This window comes from Cydia pomonella, chromosome 4, assembly GCF_033807575.1.
Source record: "Cydia pomonella isolate Wapato2018A chromosome 4, ilCydPomo1, whole genome shotgun sequence".
Classification (NCBI taxonomy): domain Eukaryota; kingdom Metazoa; phylum Arthropoda; class Insecta; order Lepidoptera; family Tortricidae; genus Cydia; species Cydia pomonella.
In genome coordinates this window covers 26,276,701-26,296,812 of record NC_084706.1, presented here as the reverse complement: position 1 = coordinate 26,296,812, position 20,112 = coordinate 26,276,701, and the positions used below count along the sequence as shown (strand labels likewise).

The 20,112-nt window shown below is 43.6% G+C and overlaps 1 protein-coding gene across 2 annotated transcripts in view; it reads left to right on the top strand.

Moving 5' to 3' along the window:
• The window catches only part of LOC133517361 (fat-like cadherin-related tumor suppressor homolog), a 210,370-nt gene that overhangs the window by 120,198 nt on the left and 70,060 nt on the right, over positions 1–20,112 (top strand). For both annotated transcript variants that reach the window (XM_061850657.1, XM_061850656.1), the window contains exons 2-16: positions 303–361; positions 4,881–5,044; positions 7,028–7,250; positions 7,804–10,470; positions 10,745–11,021; positions 11,672–11,778; positions 12,820–13,030; positions 13,280–13,491; positions 14,024–14,287; positions 15,213–15,423; positions 15,960–16,099; positions 17,228–17,487; positions 18,055–18,293; positions 19,078–19,270; positions 19,679–19,898. In XM_061850657.1, the coding sequence (XP_061706641.1) occupies positions 4,899–5,044; positions 7,028–7,250; positions 7,804–10,470; positions 10,745–11,021; positions 11,672–11,778; positions 12,820–13,030; positions 13,280–13,491; positions 14,024–14,287; positions 15,213–15,423; positions 15,960–16,099; positions 17,228–17,487; positions 18,055–18,293; positions 19,078–19,270; positions 19,679–19,898 (5,370 nt within the window). In that variant the 5' untranslated portion in view covers positions 303–361; positions 4,881–4,898. The remainder of the gene's footprint in view (positions 1–302; positions 362–4,880; positions 5,045–7,027; positions 7,251–7,803; positions 10,471–10,744; positions 11,022–11,671; positions 11,779–12,819; positions 13,031–13,279; positions 13,492–14,023; positions 14,288–15,212; positions 15,424–15,959; positions 16,100–17,227; positions 17,488–18,054; positions 18,294–19,077; positions 19,271–19,678; positions 19,899–20,112) is intronic.

The window sequence follows — 20,112 nt, the reverse complement described above, 5'->3', positions numbered from 1 at the left end:
CGGATAATAGAGCGGGCCATCTAAGGCGCTAGCTGCTGAATTACCGAATTGAGCGTCGGATTACCGAGCGTACATGGTATACTTTACAGATAGATCGGAGTGGCCGAGATGCTCAAAAATGTCTGAACACGCACTCTAACGCCTTGACAGTAAGAAGCGTGTTTAAATATTTATGAGCATCTCCAACATATCTTGATGACGACTGTATTTATTCTCTGCGAACCCCCAAAGCGACCGGTATACATCAAGACGAGAAAGAGACAGAATAACTCAAGTTAATATGTAATATTTGTTTGTTTCAGAAGCCATGCGCGTGCGGTGAGCGTCCGCGCCTGCGCGTTCCGCGCATCTACTTTATGAGGTAAATATGTACCCTATTAACCAAATCTATAACTGTATAATTTATAATCGCATTTGTAAAGCCTGACCAGTAATATATGGTGACGCGCCATATTGCGGAATTTCATTGGAACTAAATTTTTCATACTAAACTGAACTGTCACCCTATACATGAGAATAAAAGCGCCCTCTTGACAATGATCATATATTTCTGATCAGGCTTTACCTATTTGACATTGTCTTTTGTTATTATTGATAGGGACCGTGCGCGTTGGAGGGTCTGCCATCTTGTGGCCTGAATCAGAAAGCTTAACATGTACATACACTTCACGCCAAAGCAAGTGCCTGCCGTTGTAGTACGTTGTCTTGTGCAAAGTAGGTTCTGCCATCTTGTGGGCTACAATGGAGGCATAAACTTCACATTTACAGATTTACACGCGCCAAAAATCTGACGTCTCCTGTGCTGCCCCCTACAGTTTATGCACGCTCTCTTCCCTATATCATTTGACGACCCTTTTCGGGTGGAATTTTTCATATTGCCTATGTATGAATAATTAATTTTAAAAAAATATTTGGCTTATCTTGCTATTATTTAAATTTATTTCTGTGTAATGTAATTTGTACTGTAGTCATATGTTGTGAAATAAATAAATCTAATCTAATCTATCCGCTCTTCTGACCTCTATTATTGAAATATAGTTGGATTGTCAAAGTAAACTTTGTAGCCACAGTAAATGACACATGATTAAAAATTTTCGAACGCTATTTGACTCTGTACCCCTAGTGTAACTAAATTCGATTTTGAAACGTGACGTACGCGTTTGCGTTTAGTCTCATTTTGTATTGGATTTAGAAAGAGCGCGCCAAGCGGGACGTTTTGGAAACTCAAAATCCTATACAAAATGAGACTTAACGCAAACGCGTTCGTCACGTTTCAAAATCGAATTTAGTTACACTAGGGGTACTGATCCTTATTCTATGTGTTAAAGTAAAATATCAAAACGTGGCCTCATCTACGAGAGCATAGGCCAAAGGATATAGCGCCATCGCTCGCAAAAGATGCCGGCGAGATGTATGTACCAGTATATGTGTGGGGCAAATCTTAGAAGCTAAATTGAGAAGGCAAATCTTAAAAGAAAATTTGCATACATATTTAAGTCGGGTGACAATGCAATATTATGGTTCCATCGAGATGATCTGATGATGGAGACAGGAGATGGCTATAGGAATTCTGTGATGAAACAACGTAACCTAAATGTGTTTAGGGTTTTAAGAAGTCTCGATGAGTATTAGTTGCCTGTGAAAAAGTACAGTTAGCGATAAAATCTTGTATGACAAATGAAATATTTGCCAAAAAATATCTAAGAAATTACTCATATACTTATATGTTTCTTTGAAAACTTATCAGGAAATATTGAGTCATGTTAATTGTTCGATTACGTCTTCATACCTGTATACATTGGTTATTGATGTCACACATACGCGGAACACGTTATCAATTGTGATAATGTAGCATCGATATGGATAATATAAGGAAAGACAGTTGGGGCAGAAAAGGAGGAAAGGAAATAGGCGAAGCAAAGAAAAATATACTAATAATACACGTATTATGAATGTGAAAGTTTATGTCGTTTGTTTTATACAGATATCATCCAAAAAAGGTACCTGAAAAATAGGGTTTTAGGGCACCAAGGTGCTAGACGTGGGTTGCGTCATTACCAACCTAAAATGGAGTTGGGCGGGACATGTTGCTAGGCAGAGTGATGGCAGGTGGACTAAAATGTTAACGGAATGGTGGCCGCTTTCGGATGAAAGAAGCTCCTGGCGTCCGTTGGCTCGTTGGGTGGACGACATTCGGAAAATTGCGGGACACTTCTGGATGCGATTAGCTCAGGATCGGGACAAGTGGCGTACTGGGAGAGAGGCCTATGCTCAGCAGTGGGCGATAAAAGGCTGATATGATGATGATGATGATGAGGGTTTTCATCAGAAAGGACCCAAGTATTGTTCTGCGCTCATAGTTAATTTATCCACAGCGGTAACTACTTATGTCGCATTGTTGTCGCGCGACGCCGGTGGCATTGTGTCGCGTCGCGTTATTACGACAAGACAATGAGGCCCCTTTACATGCGACTGAGACGAGTACAGTCGGACAAACAAGCTTCTATATATGATTTAAATGCGTATACGAAAGGAAATTGTTTAATTTTTATAGATTAGTTTGTAAATATGCATGCACCATCTGTACAATATTTGTATGCCTAATGGCTTAGCATAGTGATACCTTCTTTTTACATTTGTATGATCTGTGAAAACCTATGTTTACAAATAAATATATGCAAATATATTTACAAATAAATAAAAGCATGGAATGCGCTCCCGTCATCTGTATTCCCTGATAAATATGACCTCGGTCTCTTTAAAGCAAGAGTGAATAGGCTACTACTGAACCGGTGAGCTCCATCTTAGACCCTGTCTTCACTTTCCATCAGGTGTGACTAGAGCCAATCGCCGATCAGTTTTTTAATAATAATAAAAAATGATTTATGAAAATATCAACTTAAAAAAAGCGGCCAAGTGCGAGTCGGACTCGCCCATGAAGGGTTCCGTACCATTTATGACGTATTAAAAAAAACTACTTACTAGATCTCGTTCAAACCAATTTTCGGTGGAAGTTTGCATGGTAATGTATATCATATATTTTTTTTTAGATTTTTCATTCTGTTATTTTAGAAGTTACGGGGGGAGGGACACACATTTTACCACTTTGGAAGTGTCTCTCGCGCAAACTATTCAGTTTAGAAAAAAAATGATATTAGAAACCTCAATATCATTTTTAAAGACCTATCCATAGATACCCCACACGTATGGGTTTGATGAAAAAAGATTTTTCGAGTTTCAGTTCTAAGTATGGGGAACCCCCAAAATTTATTGATTTATTTCTATTTTTGTGTGAAAATCTTAATGCGGTTCATAGAATACATCCACTTACTAAGTTTGAACAGTACAGCTCTTATAGTTTCGGAAAAAAGTGGCTGTGACAGAATCGGACAGACAGACGGACATGACGAATCTATAAGGGTTCCGTTTTTTGCCATTTGGCTACGGAACCCTAAAAACGCGATTAATAGCGATAAATAATATATAGGTACAGTAATACGAGCCTTATTGAGCTTACTGTGGCGTTTAGTCAATTTCATCATCATTCAATTTAAGAGCAGAGCTCTTGTCAGTGCAGCTTGATGCAGTTGTCTCCACCTTGGTCGATCCGAAGCCCCTTTAGTGTCCTGGTACGACACGGCCCCTGCAGGCTCCTTTACTCATATAATTTTTCCTTGTCCTTCCATCCCCTGTCCTTCCATTTATTTTCCCTTCTATAATGTTTGTGATGAAGAGGTCGTTCCGTAACAGGTGGCCGATCATTTTTTATCTTCTATTTTTTATAGCGCTCATTAAGGTTCTCAATCAATCCCAAGTGAATCAATTCTTAGTCATTTTGTGTAATAATAAAGTCAATATTTTTTTATACTTACATACATAATATATACTTACTATAATTAGATATGGTATATATTTATAACCAACTCCAACGTCAGCTGTGGAGATCAAGGGGAGCCGTTTGCCCGTCATTTGGATATTAAACGGGCTAAATAAATGTTACTTACTGTATCCAGCGCAAAAAAAAAATACAAATGTAGACAATTACGTACGCGACTTACTTCTCTGTTACTTTGCCTGACTGTGCGGCCAACTTCAAATCGCATTTTAACAGTTTTGCACCTTACTACCTTGGTATAAGGCTGAGAATACATAATAACGTATATTTGACGACTGCAGCCTGCACTATTTTATGTGCTATTGTTAAGATTTCGTAGCGCCTTCAGGTCTTAAGCTAAGCATGTACATATTCTATGTGTGAGCTACACAAACTCTTCGACAAACCGTCTTAACTTGACATATGTATATAACCTGTGTTTCACAAATAAAATATTACTTAATTACTTGACACTTGTTGCAACTGTATCGACCAAAAATCGGACAGACAGACGGACATGACGAATCTGTAAGGGTTCCGTTTTTTGGCTTGGCTACGGAACCCTAAAAACACTGTAATAATCGTAATACATAAAGAGCGCCGTTATGTCCCTTTCTTTAGTTACATAGGTAAACAGACCATTTCTCTATGCCAGGGGTGGCCAACAGGTCGATCGCGATCGACCAGGTCGATCGCGACTGTTAGTCCAGTCGATCGTGGCAAGGCAAAAAATATAAATACGTAGACCAGCTTCATTTAAGGTTTCAAGAAGTATGTAAGTGGTAGATCGTACAGGGTTTCGTTAGTAAACAGGATATCTTGGGTCTAATCAAGTTGGCCACCCCTGCTCTAGGCATTCTACAGCGGGAAATTCTCGATATACGGGACAGGTACAAATACGGGACGCGATCTTTCAATACGGTGACAGTCCGGTATATACGGGGCGTATGGCAACCCTACCAATAGGTAGGTACATCAATTAAAAGAAAATCATTTTCTATTTCAGAGTGTGCGAGGGAGCACCATGTGGGGAGCGCGCGCGTGGCTCGTGCTCGCGGCCGTCGCGTGGTGCGCGCGCGCCGGCCCCGGCCCGCCTGCGCCCGCGCTCGCTCATGCGCCCGCGCTCGCCTTCGCCCATGCGCTGTACAACCTCAGTATACCGGAGAACAGGTTAGTGTGTTTTATAATTGATACTATAGCACAGAAGCGGCGCGATAGTATCTTGCCCTCGACATAGATTACCCGTCTCTCTCTAATAAATCTAGAAAAAATTGCGGCGCCCGCGCCTGCGCTCGCTTTTGTCCATGCGCTGTACAACAGGATCAAACGATTACCAAGGGCTTGTAAGACTTGACACGCGTTTCTGAATAACGCAAGTGTGTAAGGCCGCAGGCTAGACTAGAGATGCCACGAATAGTGGTTTTGGCCGAATACGGATTCGGTCACACTCTCGGCCGAACTGCCGAATATTCAGTAAGACATGTGTACTATTTTGAGTCACATTTATAAAAATTGGTCGCCCACAAAAGACAATGTTTGCTAAAATTTTGTTGCTCATTAGTACTGTATGTAGTTAAGACCTGAGAGTAAAGCAAATCTAGCCTATGATATAAATAAGAACGTTTGCACGCATATATAATGTAAATTAATAAGAAATCTCAACTTCCCAAGAATACATTTACTTATATATAATGGTTTGCTATGATGCACTTAAGCAATTTTTCTTCAGAAGTAGGTATAATAGGTATTCGCCCGAATAGTAGCAATGTTTGGCCGAATAGGCCGAATACCGAATAGTTGCCGAATATTCATGGCATCTCTAGACTAGACCCACGCGACCGACGGCGCAGCCTGTCGTCCAAAACAAATTAATTCAAGTCTATAGGTATATTTTGATCCGCTTTAGCTCAGTGCGCTGTGCTGTAACAATCATGGTATACCAAAAAAAGAGGACCATTTCTTTAAAAAAAAAAATACTTAATGTTTCCTTTGAAATTTTAGAATGAACTCATTTAAAATAAAGCAGCTCTCAGGTATGTAGGTTACATAGCCTCAAAGTTCGTTCCTAAAGAGCTCAAGCCGGTAGGCCTTAGAGCGTTTTCATGTCGCGCCTTGAATCAAACTTAAAGCGTCAAAAGCTTAACAGTTTAAAAAGGGAGTTTGAAGGGTTTAAAGGCTTTTCTTCCACTCACCTAAAGCCCCTTGTGCTGCCATCTACTCGTAAATTAGCTCTGAAGCCACGTTAGTGAAAGGTAAGAACGTTTTGATTTTTTGATTCGTATTTACATACGCTAACTTAACCCAGTCAAATAAATCTTATTATTCCTCCATACTTCACTTAAAGTCTACTTAAGTAGGGTTGCCAAAATGATTCGGAACCGATACGGGATAATGGGGTAACGTAACAGACGCGTAAGCGTATCGCAATACGCTCGTGGAACGAGTTCGCTAAGAGCACGAACAAGTTCAAACAAGTCTGCACACGAAGCGTCGGCGAAGCGTAACGTATGAGATGTCTGTCGTCATTACGACAGTCGTAGCGTAATACTGGCGTAAAACAAAGCGTACACTAATGAGATTTCACTTATAAAATTGATTACGCGACGCTTCGTACGCAGAACTCTACGCGTCTCGTACTCGTAACGTTTTTACGATACGCTTATATACGCTTACGCTCCATGCCCGGATGGCCTTAAGTCTACTTTCTTTGTCTAGTGCACAGTAATAATAATTAAGCTTTTTAGAGTCAGACCAAGATCAGGTAACTGTCAAGTAAACGTCATAATTTCATAGAAGATTGACGTTTAAAATAACTCATGCACCATCTGGGCTTAGCGTGACAACTTATCTTGGTTTGACTATATTCTTATGTTATGGGTTCACGCCGTTCACGAGCTTTTCAAGCCTGGTCATTTATAAGGTATACGCACATGTCGCACATACATATCCGAAACGTACTGATAAATGTACCATTTAGATTCAACTATGCTTTAATGCGATGCAACACTATCGCAAATGTCAAAAATCCGGGCAGCAATAACGATTTCGACATTTTCAGCAGCAGCAGTTGGCAGCAGTAATGCTGATGGTGTAGTCTGAATCCAGTAGACATTTATGTTTTTATAATATTAACATTTTATTTTTATTCCTCAGCGCTCCACGCACAGCGGCGCTCCCGCCACCCGCCTCGCCTCCGCTCGGCGTACGGCTGCCGTCCGGCGCGCATGTCCGTTTCCGGATCCGGCACGGCGACAAGGACAAGTTCTTCAAGGCGGAGGAACGGGCTGTGGGCGACTTCGCGTTCTGCTTCATCAGGACACGAGCGGGGCACGCTGACGTGCTTAATAGGGAGCGTAAAGACTTTTATAAACTCGAAGTAAGTCCCTCCCAAGTACTCAAGTGTCACATTGTTCGTGTCCGACACGGACGTCCGTATCGGATCCGGCATGGCGACAAGGACAAGTTCCTCAAGGCGGAGGAACGCGCTGTAGGTGACTTCGCGTGCTGATTCATTATGAAGAGAGCGGGGCACACGCTGACGTGCTTAATAGGCAGCGGAAGGGCTTTTATAAACTGGAAGCAAATCCCTCCACATTGTTCGTGTCCAGCACGGACGTCAGTTTCATATCCGGCACGCCGACAAGGACATTTATCTATTAGGACAAAAGCGGGGATGCTTATGAAGTTTAATAGTAGTTAGTGATGTTCAGTATGCAAGGGCACAGGGAACGGTACCAGAGTTCCCAAAGATGAGTAGAGAGCGGGGTCTTCATTTGTCCCTTAACTTGACAATACTCTTAATCCTTGAAAGGGTCGACATAGGGTTGCTTTATAGCAATTTCTAAGAGATAGTATATCAGATTAGCTTTTACGTTTTATACAATGTTTTTTGAACTTGCTTAGACTAATTAAATTTCCCAATGTTTCAGATTCGTGCGACCGCTCAACTGCCTTCTGGAAAGCAGTTAGAAGCGGATACGAACGTAGCCATCACAATCACCGACGTCAACGACCTGAGTCCACTCTTCTACCCCACAGAGTATGACGTTCTGGTCCCAGAGGATACACCAGCACACGCCAGTGTCGCAAGAGTGTCTGCTGAAGACGCCGACTTAGGATTAAATGGGGAAATTTATTACAGTATCGAAGAGAATACTGATCAGTTTGCAGTTCATCCTACTAGTGGTGTGGTGACTATTACAAGGGCGTTATCAGCGTCCGAACGCGCTCGACATGAACTTACAGTCTTAGCGCGTGATAGACAGTCTTTACTAGTGCGTGGTGATGAAGCAACAGCAGCACGCGCTTCGTTAGTTGTACGAGTAGCACGAGCGAATCTCCACGCGCCGGAACTACGCGCTCGGCGTTTACCCGAGCTAGTTGAGAACTCCTCAGCAGAAGTCTACGCTATCGTAGCTGTAACGGATCGCGATTCCGGTGAACACGGACGGATCGCGTCAGTGGAAATCGTTGGTGGTGACCCTGATGGACATTTTCGTGTTCGGCCTTCAGCGCAGCCTGGAGAGTGGGATGTGCTGGCTCATGCTTTATTAGACCGTGAGCGAACACCAAGAGGATACAATTTAACTTTACGTGCTAAGGATGCTGGCCGTCCTCCGCGCTCTTCCTACTTAACTTTACCTGTGACTATAACGGATGCTAATGATAACGCTCCAGTTTTCAGTCGGGAATTATATGAATGTACAGTTTCTGAAACAGCACCTCCAGAGACGCCCGTAATTAGGCTAAAAGTATCCGATAGAGATGAGGGTCGCAACGCGCGAGTATACATAGAAATAGTAGGTGGGAATGAAGGTGGAGAGTTCAGGATTAATCCTGATACAGGAGTTTTATATACAGCGAAAGAGTTAGACGCAGAGCTTCGAGCGCTTCACACGCTAACAGTAGCTGCCGTAGACCACGGAAATGCTGGCACAAGGAAACAAAGCTCCGCTAAAGTGCAAGTGGCAGTTCTAGATGCGAATGATAACGACCCTGTCTTCGAGCAGGATGAACTAGATGTCGCTGTTCCTGAGAACGGCCCAGCAGGCGCTGTGGTAGCCAGAGTAACAGCCAGAGACGCAGATTCCGGAGAAAATGCCTATATTTCGTATAGCTTAGCTAATTTACAGCCTGTACCCTTTGACGTGGACCACTTTTCTGGTGCAGTGCGCACCGCTAGAGTATTAGACTATGAGAGCATGCGACGCGATTATATGTTAAGAGTGCGCGCTAGCGACTGGGGTCTGCCGTATCGGCGGCAAGCAGAGTTAAGACTTCGTGTAAGACTGCTTGATGTGAACGATAATAGACCGCAATTCGAAAGAGTGGATTGCGTTGGTTATTTACCACGCCGCCTATCAGCCGGCGCGGAGATTGTGACATTATCGGCTATTGACTTTGACGCTGGAGATGTTGTATCATACCGTATAGTTGGTGGAAATGACGACAACTGTTTTGGGTTAGATTCTGGCACAGGCGTGTTGAGTTTAGCTTGTGATTTAGCATCAGTACGCGCTGATAGCAGAGTTCTTAATGTAACAGCTACAGATGGAACGCATTTCGCTGATCCAACGTCACTTGTTCTACATCTGACAGGAGCAGGAGCAGGGCCACCGTCAGGTGCTTTAGAATGTCGAGACACTGGCGTAGCGCGACGCCTAACAGAACTACTAGCGGCCGCAGAACGTAGCAACGCACCTTTAGACGCTGATGAATTCCCGTTAGCACCCTCACGATATGGCGAGAATTTACACGCACCTGAATTAATAGACTTCCCAGTAGAAGTAAAAGTGAACGAGTCAGTAGCTCTTGGAACGACACTAGTAAAATTAACAGCCAGAGATAGAGACCTTGGCTACAACGGACTGTTAACATTCGGAATCTCTGGTGGTGATCCTGATTCCGCCTTTAGAATAGAACCTGACACGGGCGAGCTGCAAGTTATTGGGTATTTGGATCGTGAGCGCGAAAGCGAATACTATCTGAATGTCTCCGTCTGGGATAGTGGGAAACCACGCCGCTCCGCATCCCGTTTATTACCAGTCACAGTTCTAGATGTCAACGATAATGCTCCTCGCTTCGAGAAAACCTTAGCCTCTTTTAGAGTCACTGAGAACGCGATCAACGGGACTGCGATTTTCCGTGCGAACGCAACAGATCGCGATGCGGGCGAATTTGCACGGATCACTTATAGTTTAGCGGGTGGTGCTGATGGTGAATTCTGCGTTGAACGCGATACAGGAATGCTACGCGTTTGTGCAGCTTTAGATAGGGAAAGAAGAGCGTTATACGAACTTACCCTTCGAGCAACAGATGGCGGTGGACGTTCAGCGGAAGCACTAGTTCGAGTAGCGGTAGATGATGTCAACGACTGTCCACCTCACTTTGGACTCTCATCCTACTCCGCTCGCATACCTGAGGACGTACCACGTGGTACATTAGTCGCAGTATTGGATGCGTTTGATCCGGACCTGGGTGCCGGTGGCCAAGTGACGTACTCGCTGCCCGACCAGGCTGAAGACGCTGTGTTCGTTGTAGACGAACGTTCTGGTGTGCTGAGGACGAACAAACGACTTGATTTTGAGGAGAAGCAGGTTAGTTCTAATTAAACTAAGTTATAAAACGTAATTTATCATTAGATATACATTAATTCCTTAAATCCCGCGGACGCGATTTTGCGCCCGAAATGACAATCAAAATTCAATTCTAAGTTACAAACCTTAACGTTGTCTTTGTCCTTTCCTATCCTTTCTATTTGACTAAAGTCACATGCTGTCAGTGTAGCTTTTTTCTTCAAGACGTCAAGCGATGAAGAGAGCTTAAATGCGCATAAAATGAGTGTGGTTTCTACAGAATTCGTGTTTCCAGGTGTACGGTGTAACGGTCCGCGCGACAGACGGCGGGCAGCCCGCACTCTGGTCCGAAGCTACCCTCATCGTAGAAGTACTCGACGTAGATGAGAACGCACATGCTCCAACATTTGCAGAACGAGTTCTAACTGGATCTGTCCGAGAAGACGCACCGATTGGGACTAAAGCGTTGCATGCTTTAGCTACGGATGCTGATCCGCCGGGAAGAGATTCAAGACTAGCTTACTACATTGTCGGGGGATCTGGAATGGCGCATTTCTCTATAGATGACACAGGTTCGTAGACAATCCCCGACGAGCTCTGTTGGTAAGGACGCTCCATCTGGCACGAAAGCGTTGCATGCGAATGCTGACTCATCAGGATTCGAGACTTACCCCTAGACCCGCCAACATTGTAATAAGCATATTACATTGTTGGCGGGTCTGGAATAGCGCTTTTCTCTATAGGTAGATGACACAGGTACGAAAACACAACGTTGAAATCTTTAACGTTGATGAGAACGCACACGCTCCAACATTCGCAGAACGCGTTATTACTGGATCTCTCTGAGAAGAGGCGCCGAAAATGCTGACCCTCCGGGAACGGATTCAAAACTAGCTTACTCAATTGTTTGAGGATCTGAAATGGCGCATTTCTCTATAGATGATAACTGGTACAGTCGCCATCAGATATATCGGCGCGGCTGAGGTGCTCATAAATATCTGAGCACACCTCTATTTTCAAGGTGTCAGAGTGTATCTGTACACGCGCTTTATGACTACTTTATTAATTATTATTGAGGTGAGTTACTGATTTACTAATAATACATCTGCCATTTGAATCCACTAGTGTCATTTATGACTGGTTGTCCTAAAATTCTAGGAAGCTCATTTTTGATCCCAAGTCTCATATTTTATGATATAACATGGTTCCGTTCTATTTACAGGTGTAATTCGAACGCTGTCTCCTCTGGACCGTGAGAACACCCCGCACTACTGGCTCACGGTGTGCGCCCAAGACCATGGACTAGTGCCGCAACATACCTGCGTTGAGGTAAGTCCCTTCGATTCCTTTTAGTTGACCTCTGGGAGAGCTCTCAGAGATTTGTGAATTTTGTAATAATCAACTGACAAAATTAACAACATATGTAACATGTCTATTATGACTGTTTATGTTCTAAATAAATAAATAAAAGAGTTGTAAAGGGTCTTATAAACTTGCGTTAAGTGGAGCAGATTAGAGAAAATGACATCTTTTGATATCAAAGGTATGGAGTGTGGATTTAAGAGGAGAGAAATCTCTTATGATAGAACTGTTGCAAAAGTATCCAGCTGTCAGCTATAAATAATAGTTCCAAATCTCTCCAGAGTAGCGCTAGAGTAGTTAAGAACCTAGGCGTTATTGACGGAGTGAAGTGCGCTGTCTATGATTTGATTTTTTTTGTTCAAGTACTCTAGGTATTGTAGCGCCACCTATTTAAGGTTTTTTGATGACACTTTTTGGCATATGGAGATTCCTTTCCTTACCTCCACCTTCCATAATCAAAGGTTAAGCTTGTACTCTCCGCAAAGGTTTCTTGAGCGTACATATAGGTTGTATTAATGCACCTAGTATTTCTGGAAGGGTCCAAAGGCTAAAGCATCGACGTTTATCATCAAGCGTTTTTTTTTTAATACTACGTCGGTGGCAAACAAGCATACGGCCCGCCTGATTGTAAGCAGTCTCCGTAGCCTATGTACACCTGCAACTCCATAGGAGTTACATGCGCGTTGCCGACCCTAACACCCCTCCCCCCCTCGTTGAGCTCTGGCAACCTTACTCACCGGCAGGAACACAACACTATGAGTAGTGTCTAGAGTTATTTGGCTGCGGTTTTCTGTAAGGTGGAGGTACTTCCCCAGTTGGGCTGTGCTCTAGATCTGGAATGACATCCGCTGTGCTGTGCCCTACCATACAAAGCAAGATGACATTCACAATGCCCATACCTCTCTTGTGGACGTAGTTTAAGGACGTACCCGGGTCCAAATTTGCCACCCTCATCAAAAATAATTATGTATCTAGAGGTTCACTACATGAATATGGAATATATTTCAGGTCTACATCGAAGTAGAGAACGTGAACGACATGGCGCCGTGGCCGGAACGTGCATCGTACGCCTCATCTGTACCTGAACACTGCGTCGCCGGTACACGAATCGCCGTCGTTCACGCCGACGACGCCGATGATACGCCGACGCCGTCTAACATCACGTACACTATTGTGGCTGGCAATCCAGATGGGCTGTTCTCTATTGATGAACATACAGGTATGGATAGGATCCTGACTCAGAGTTGACATAAAGACGCGGCGACAGGACTGGTTTCTGTGTATTTATATGAAATACCATTCGAAGTCAGCGACGCGTCGCCAAGCGGCAGGCGACTCGTCGCCCGAATTAATACAGCGATATGACGTGACGACACATCGTCTGCAGTTGTTGTTTGCAGCCGCAACACGTCATCGGGTCCCAACTTATACCTTAAGACAGGTGTTAAAAAAAAATTGTCATTCGCAGGCGAGATCGTGACCACCGGCCGCACGCTCGACCGCGAGGCGACGCCCCGGCACGCGCTGGAAGTTTCCTGCTCCGACGGCGAGCTGGCAACAACCGTCCGCGTTTTAGTTACATTGTTGGACGTGAACGACCACGCACCGGCGTTTACGCAGCGTTTCTATGAGATCAGAGTACCAGCGGCTGCCGCTATGCAAGCTGATCAAGCTGAAGAGGTAGGTATAATTAAATATAGCACTCATGTTGGAGCGTTTATATGTGTGACAAATTAAACCGATTTATATTGACGTTGTTAAACGTGAACGACCGTGCGCCAGCGTTTACGCAGAGATTCTACGGGATCGGGGTACCGGCGGCCATGCAAGCTGTTTAGGCGGATGAGGTGATCTAATTGATTATGTTACTTGTGTCCTTCTGGTGTAGGTACTCGCAGAAAAAGAACTGTAGTTTATTTACCTTTAGAAAGAATTACTAGTAGATGCAAAAACTCTGAAACAGGAAAATTTCTATGCCTTTATCTATACCCTGTCTCTTTAGGTGTATAAATAAGAGTAAACAACCGCCTGGATCTGTCACTGAACGACCTGACTTTAACCTACATTATTTCATCTACCCTCAACTGGCTTATGGAGCCATTTGAGGGTAGATTTTGATTACTTTTATTGAAATACCTAAAGATACAGAGTATAAGCAAAATTAGTTGAAACCCACGATTTTTTAAATAATTGTTTATTGTTTCTAATTCAGGGTGAAGGCAGCAGCGCCGAATGGGACAGCGACGACGAGGACGACGGATCCGGCGCGCGTCCGGCGTGGGACGAGGACAACGAACCAACCGGCATTTACGTCGCCACTGTAGCTGCACTCGACGACGACTACGGCGCCAATGGCACAGTCAGATACAGCTGGAGGGCGAGGGGCGCGGCGCGCGGGGTGTTAAGAGTACAAGCGAAGTCTGGAAAAATCTATGCTACTAGAGCGTTGAGGCGGCACGATGCTTTTGATATTACGGTGAGCTGATTTTTGAAATTTTCTTGTATCGTGTTTCCGAAATTCTGGAAGTTTGAATCCTTGAATGTGTTGTTGTTGTAGGGCACCCCGGAGGTGCATAGGGCCTCCACAAGATCCATCCACGCCTTTCTATTTTGAGCAACCGTCTTAGCTTCGTTCCAGCTCATTCCCACGGCTCGCAGTTCGCTCTCTACGCTCCGCGTCCAGGAGCGAATATTTACGTCATGATAAATAATAATAATAAACGGTTTTAGTTTGAAGTCATATAATATAGTAATATGTCATTGGTGCTTATAGGTATTTTAGATGTTAACCTCAATACGTACGGAAGTCTTAATTGCTTGAATAGTACTTGGAAATTGCTCCATCGATAAGAGTCCAGGTCATTTGATTTGATCACGTCGATTTGATAACTTTTTTAATACAGTTGCTCAAAAAGTGCTACTTTACGTAGCTGTTTAGCGTTCGCAAAGTTGGTTTTAGCCAAAGTTATCTAGGGACTCGCGTGAATAATGACACACTTGCATTGAAAATATGGAAATGTACTATTTCACTACTAATTTATTCGGTTTTACATGTTTTTAGGGTTCCGTACCTAGAAAGGAAAAGAATTATAGGATCACTTTTTTGTCCGTCCGTCCGTCTCTCTGTCTGTCAAGACCCCTTTTCTCAGGAAGGCGTGGAGGTATCAAGCTGGAATTTATATCAAATACTCAGGTCTACTGTCCCTTGGAGCTCTGGAAAAATCAAAGTTCTAAGCCAACGCAATCAAAAGATACAGCCGTTTATGCCGCAAATTTTCGACACTCGCAAGGGAATCAAAACCTACAGGGTACTTCCCGTGAACTCAAAATCTTGAAAGGTACGAAGCAACCTTGTCTATGGTGATATCACAAAAAGTTGACAATAGACCTTTTCCCACAAGGTCCGCGCATGCGACGGCGGCGCGCCCGCGCGCTGCGGCGTGGCGCGCGTGTCGGTGCGCGGAGCGGCGCGCGGGGCCGGCGGCGGCGGCGCGCCCGCGCTGGCCGCGCCCGCGCCGCTGCAGGCCGCCGAGCTGGACGCGCCCGGCTTCCTGCTGCACGTGCTGCAGGCCACCGACCCCGACAACGACCGGGTCTATTACGATATTGTTGGTAAGTTTTCGGATCTTTTGGTCCAGCTTTTGTATAGCCATATTTTATTCATCATTTATATGACACTGTGACCCTAGAAGGGTACAAGTGTCAGGCAGCACAAGTGTAAAAGGGTGTAAATTCCACTTATTTAACACTTGTATTAATTAATGTTTTATGACTTATGCCTTTTTATACCTATGCTATACTATATCATACCTTTACTATGCTGCGCGAGAGTTGTACCCCTTTTCACAAAGCCTACAATATTGTAGTTTACATGACATGACCATAGAGCCATATTGAATAGGTAATCTTTGGCGCCCCTACTCTATAGTTGGATAAACTATGTAATTCGACTGTATTTTGCCTATGGCGCCTCTACGCTGGGGGTATTGCAACGCTCTTTACTTAGTATAACTTGTCTACTACAGCCATTTTGTGCAACACGTTTCGTCAACTTACTAAATTTAACTCTTATTTCTATATACAACAAACAAGTTTGATAACAGTTTATTTGAGACCATTTATATGTGAATTGGTGCCTTTTTTCACAGATGGTGACGAATGGAACGAATTTCTAGTGGGCCGCGAGGATGGTTCGCTAGTCCTAGCGAAACGATTATTACACGAACGACGCGATCGCTACGCGCTTACTGTGTCTGCCAGCGATGGGACTAACACTGCCACAGTCATTGTAAGTAGTGCCTAAAGAGTATGTCTCGCTACACTCGCTGGTCCTAGCGAAACGATTATTACACGAACGACGCGATCTTTACGCGCTTACTGTGTCTGCCAGCGATGGGACTAACACTGCCTAAGTCATTGTAAGTATTTTCTAAAGAGTATGTTTCGCTACACTCGCTGGTCCTAGCGAAACGATTATTACACGAACGACGCGATCGTTACGCGCTTACTGTGTCTGCCAGCGATGGGACTAACACTGCCTAAGTCATTGTAAGTATTGTCTAAAGAGTATGTCTCGCTACACTCGCTGGTCCTAGCGAAACGATTATTACACGAACGACGCGATCGTTACGCGCTTACTGTGTCTGCCAGCGATAGGACTAACACTGCCTAAGTCATTGTAAGTATTGTCTAAAGAGTATGTCTCGCTACACTCGCTGGTCCTAGCGAAACGATTATTACACGAACGATGCGATCGTTACGCTCTAACTGTGTCTGTCAGCGACACTGCGACAGTCATTCTAAGTACTGTTTTGTTGGCTTTATGACGGGACCAAATTAATTTACGATTTTCTGGACACTGGTCCGTTTGCCAATTTTAACCTTGCAGTGTTTCCATCACTTCCTCTTTTGCTTATCTTTCAACGGACTCCCAAGGTCGTCAATTCATAATAAATACTTATCCTAGACATGTGTCCTACGAAGCTGATGGTCCCGGGTTCAAATCCTGGTAAAGGCATTTATTCGTGTGATGAGCATGGATATTTGTTCCTGAGTCATGGGTGTTTTCTAGGTATTTAAGTATTTATATATTATATATATATCGTTGTCTGAGTACCCACAACAATTATTGAGCTTACTGTGGGACTTAGTCAATTTGTGTAATAATGTCCTATAATATTGTAAAGCTATGCTTTTACAATTTACATGTTTTTGTATACCTATTTACCACCAGCTGAAAAACGTTCTTCTTCTTCTTGCCAGTCCATATTGGGATACCCTTCTCCAATTGAGGGGGGATTTAAATCTTTTTGGGTCAGAGGTGTAGGGTTAGAGCCGGTGTCGCTTTATTTGACGTTCATAAGCGCATTGTAATACGCCTACTTGAATAATAAACTATCTTTATCTTTGTTCTCAGGTAAACATCACAGTAATCAACGACGCAAACGAAGCAGGCGTCACGTTTTCCCGCGAAGAATACACCGTCGACGTCTCCGAATCCGCGCGTGCAGGGGAGGCCCTAGCCGCTTTGCGTGCCCATACGGGGGAGGGAGACAGCGAGAGGGAGGAAGAGAGACTGTTATATGGCTTGCATGCTGCGCGCGCTCCGGCGTCAGCGAGACTGTTCAGAGTTCATGAACTTACCGGAGTTTTGGAACTAGCACAACCATTGGACAGGTATGAGACAATCTTACAGCTATAGGGAATAACCAGGTTATAATAGTTTTTATAAATATTTTGATTTGTGTTAAACCTTTCCGATTCCGACCTCGGACACTGGAGAAACTTACCTACGTTGTGTATTGGCAACGTGTTAAGCACGCTCTGATTTCGGATCAGACAGGGAGAATTTCCAATTGCTCAAAAAGTGCTACTTTACGTAGCTGTTTAGCGTTCGCAAAGTTGGTTTTTGCAAACTAGTGCTATTTACTTTTCCAACTTTTTTAAATTTATTACTGACCGTTATCCATACGTTCACACCAAACAGTTTGGATGTCCAAAACTTACCTACCAAACATTTATATTATACCTATGAACTGTATTTGTACCTATTTGTAAAACTTTATATTTTTTTTTATTTCGCCATTAAACCATAAAATAGTTACTTACTATATTTTTTAATTATTGGCTGTATTAAACTATCATTGCCACGTTGGCTGTCGCTAACAGAAAATTATCAAAAATGAAAAAGTTAAACCGGCGCCCGCTATTTTCGGGTGATAATCTCACTTTTTAAATCCACAGAGAAACAGCCCACATTCACGAGCTAACCGTCTGGGCGCGCGACCAGGCCCCGCGCGCGTCCCGTGCCTTCTCCCGCGTCACAATACGAGTGCATGATGATGACGAACACGCACCAGAATGGAGAAGGAGGCTCGCAGAGGCCAGATTACCGAGGAATGCTGCTGTCGGGACCCTTGTAGCGGCTCTCAGGGCTGCGGATAGAGATTCGGGTGATGCGGCAAAGATAGAATACTCGCTAGGTAAGGCTTCTAAAACATGGCACTATCTGAATAGATGCAGCGACGGCAGGTAGTGGAGATGTTAGTAGGATAGAATACTAACTTGCAACGCGATGATGGAATGTTTAAAATACTGGTGCTTTTGAGTTTTAAGTAAGTAACAAGATATTCTTGTGCCGTGGTGTTACGGTTGCGCGAAAATTTTTGGAACCGAAAATTGTCAACACTGTCTTAAGGAGCTCACGCAAACATTGATGTTGATGCATATAATATATGACGTGCGTACATGCCGCCGCGTGGTTGTATTCAAATGTAAGTTTGTTATAAGGTTCTTGTTGATTTATTATTATTTTTCATTTCTCATGTTCTGGTTGTTATATTAGCTAGTATGCAGACGGTTCTAGAGCATTTTACATTCCAAGTACGTTTTTTATTGTTTTTACGGTAAACAATTAAAATTTGGTTTTAAATGGATTTGTTGGACAATCTCTATTCTGATAATGAACTCCCTATTCCATAAATAATGATACTTTTGCCTAAATAAATTGTTAATTGAAAGTACCCTCATGATGTAAAATGTAGAAGAAAAAAAATCATCACATGTATTTTATTTTCCTCATATCGGAATGAAAAGTGTTTAACTCGGGTGAAAGAAACCATTTCAGTCTCGGACTATTTATATACCGTGTTTTTATTGGAGTCCGTTTAAGGAGCGTAGGTACGTTTAAGGAGACTAAATCCCATCCCATGAAATGACCGCCTTTCATCCTTTGGTTAACAATCTACTGTATACATTTTGTGTCAGCGGGCGGCGACTCGGGCCTGTTCGCGGTGGACGCGGCGCTGGGCGCCGTGCGCCTGGCGGCCGCGCTGCCCGCGCCGCCCGCGCCGCGCGAGTACACGCTGGCCGTGCGCGCCGCCAACCCGCCGCCGCACGCGCGCGCCAACACGCTGCCGCTGCACATCACCATCGTCGAGCCCGACGCGGCGCCGCCACAGTACGTTCTTACATTTTATTATACCACGACATTGACAAAAGAGCATTCGGCCCGCCTGATGTTAAGACAAAAGTTAGACCCGCGCGAAGTCACCTAGTCAGACAAACGGAGTCCTCATTTTACTCTCTGGATATTAAGATTATTGAAAATAGTTTAACACAATTTGTTGTATATCGACCACAACTATGCCCTATTTTTTTCAAATGTTTAAAATGTTAAAATTTGGTGCCGTGACCAGGATATTGATATGATTTTACTTATTATTAATTCTAGGTATATTCAGTTTCAAATCTCTTTGTATAGCCACGGGATTTGAAGATTTGTCACTTTTCGATTCTATGTAATGGCCTTAAGGTTCAAAAGTGACAATTTACAGGTATTCGAATAAATTAACGTTATTTGTTTCAGGTTGGCAACAGACTCATACGTATTCGAAGTAGCCGAGAATGAGCCTCCCGGCGTAGTCCTAGGTGCCATCGAAGCCCGAGGTGCAGCCCTACGATACTCCCTACAAGGCGGCGAGGGACGCTTCGCTTTAAACCCAGCCGCTGGATTATTGGCCACTGCTGCAGAGCTAGATTACGAAGAGACAAGCTTCTACAACCTCACTGTTACAGTGTTCGCAATGGTATGATTTTTCACTTTTACAGTGTTTGCAATGGTATATTTTTTTATAATAGATTCTTTAGTATTTGTAACTAATTAAGTTGTTCGTTTTGAAATCGATTGCGGGAGTTAGGTACTGTACACTATTAACAACCTACCTATTATTGAAAAAAAAATGTAACCTTTTTTGTCAAATATTCAATTTTCTAATCTATAAATGAAGTCGTAGGCATAAC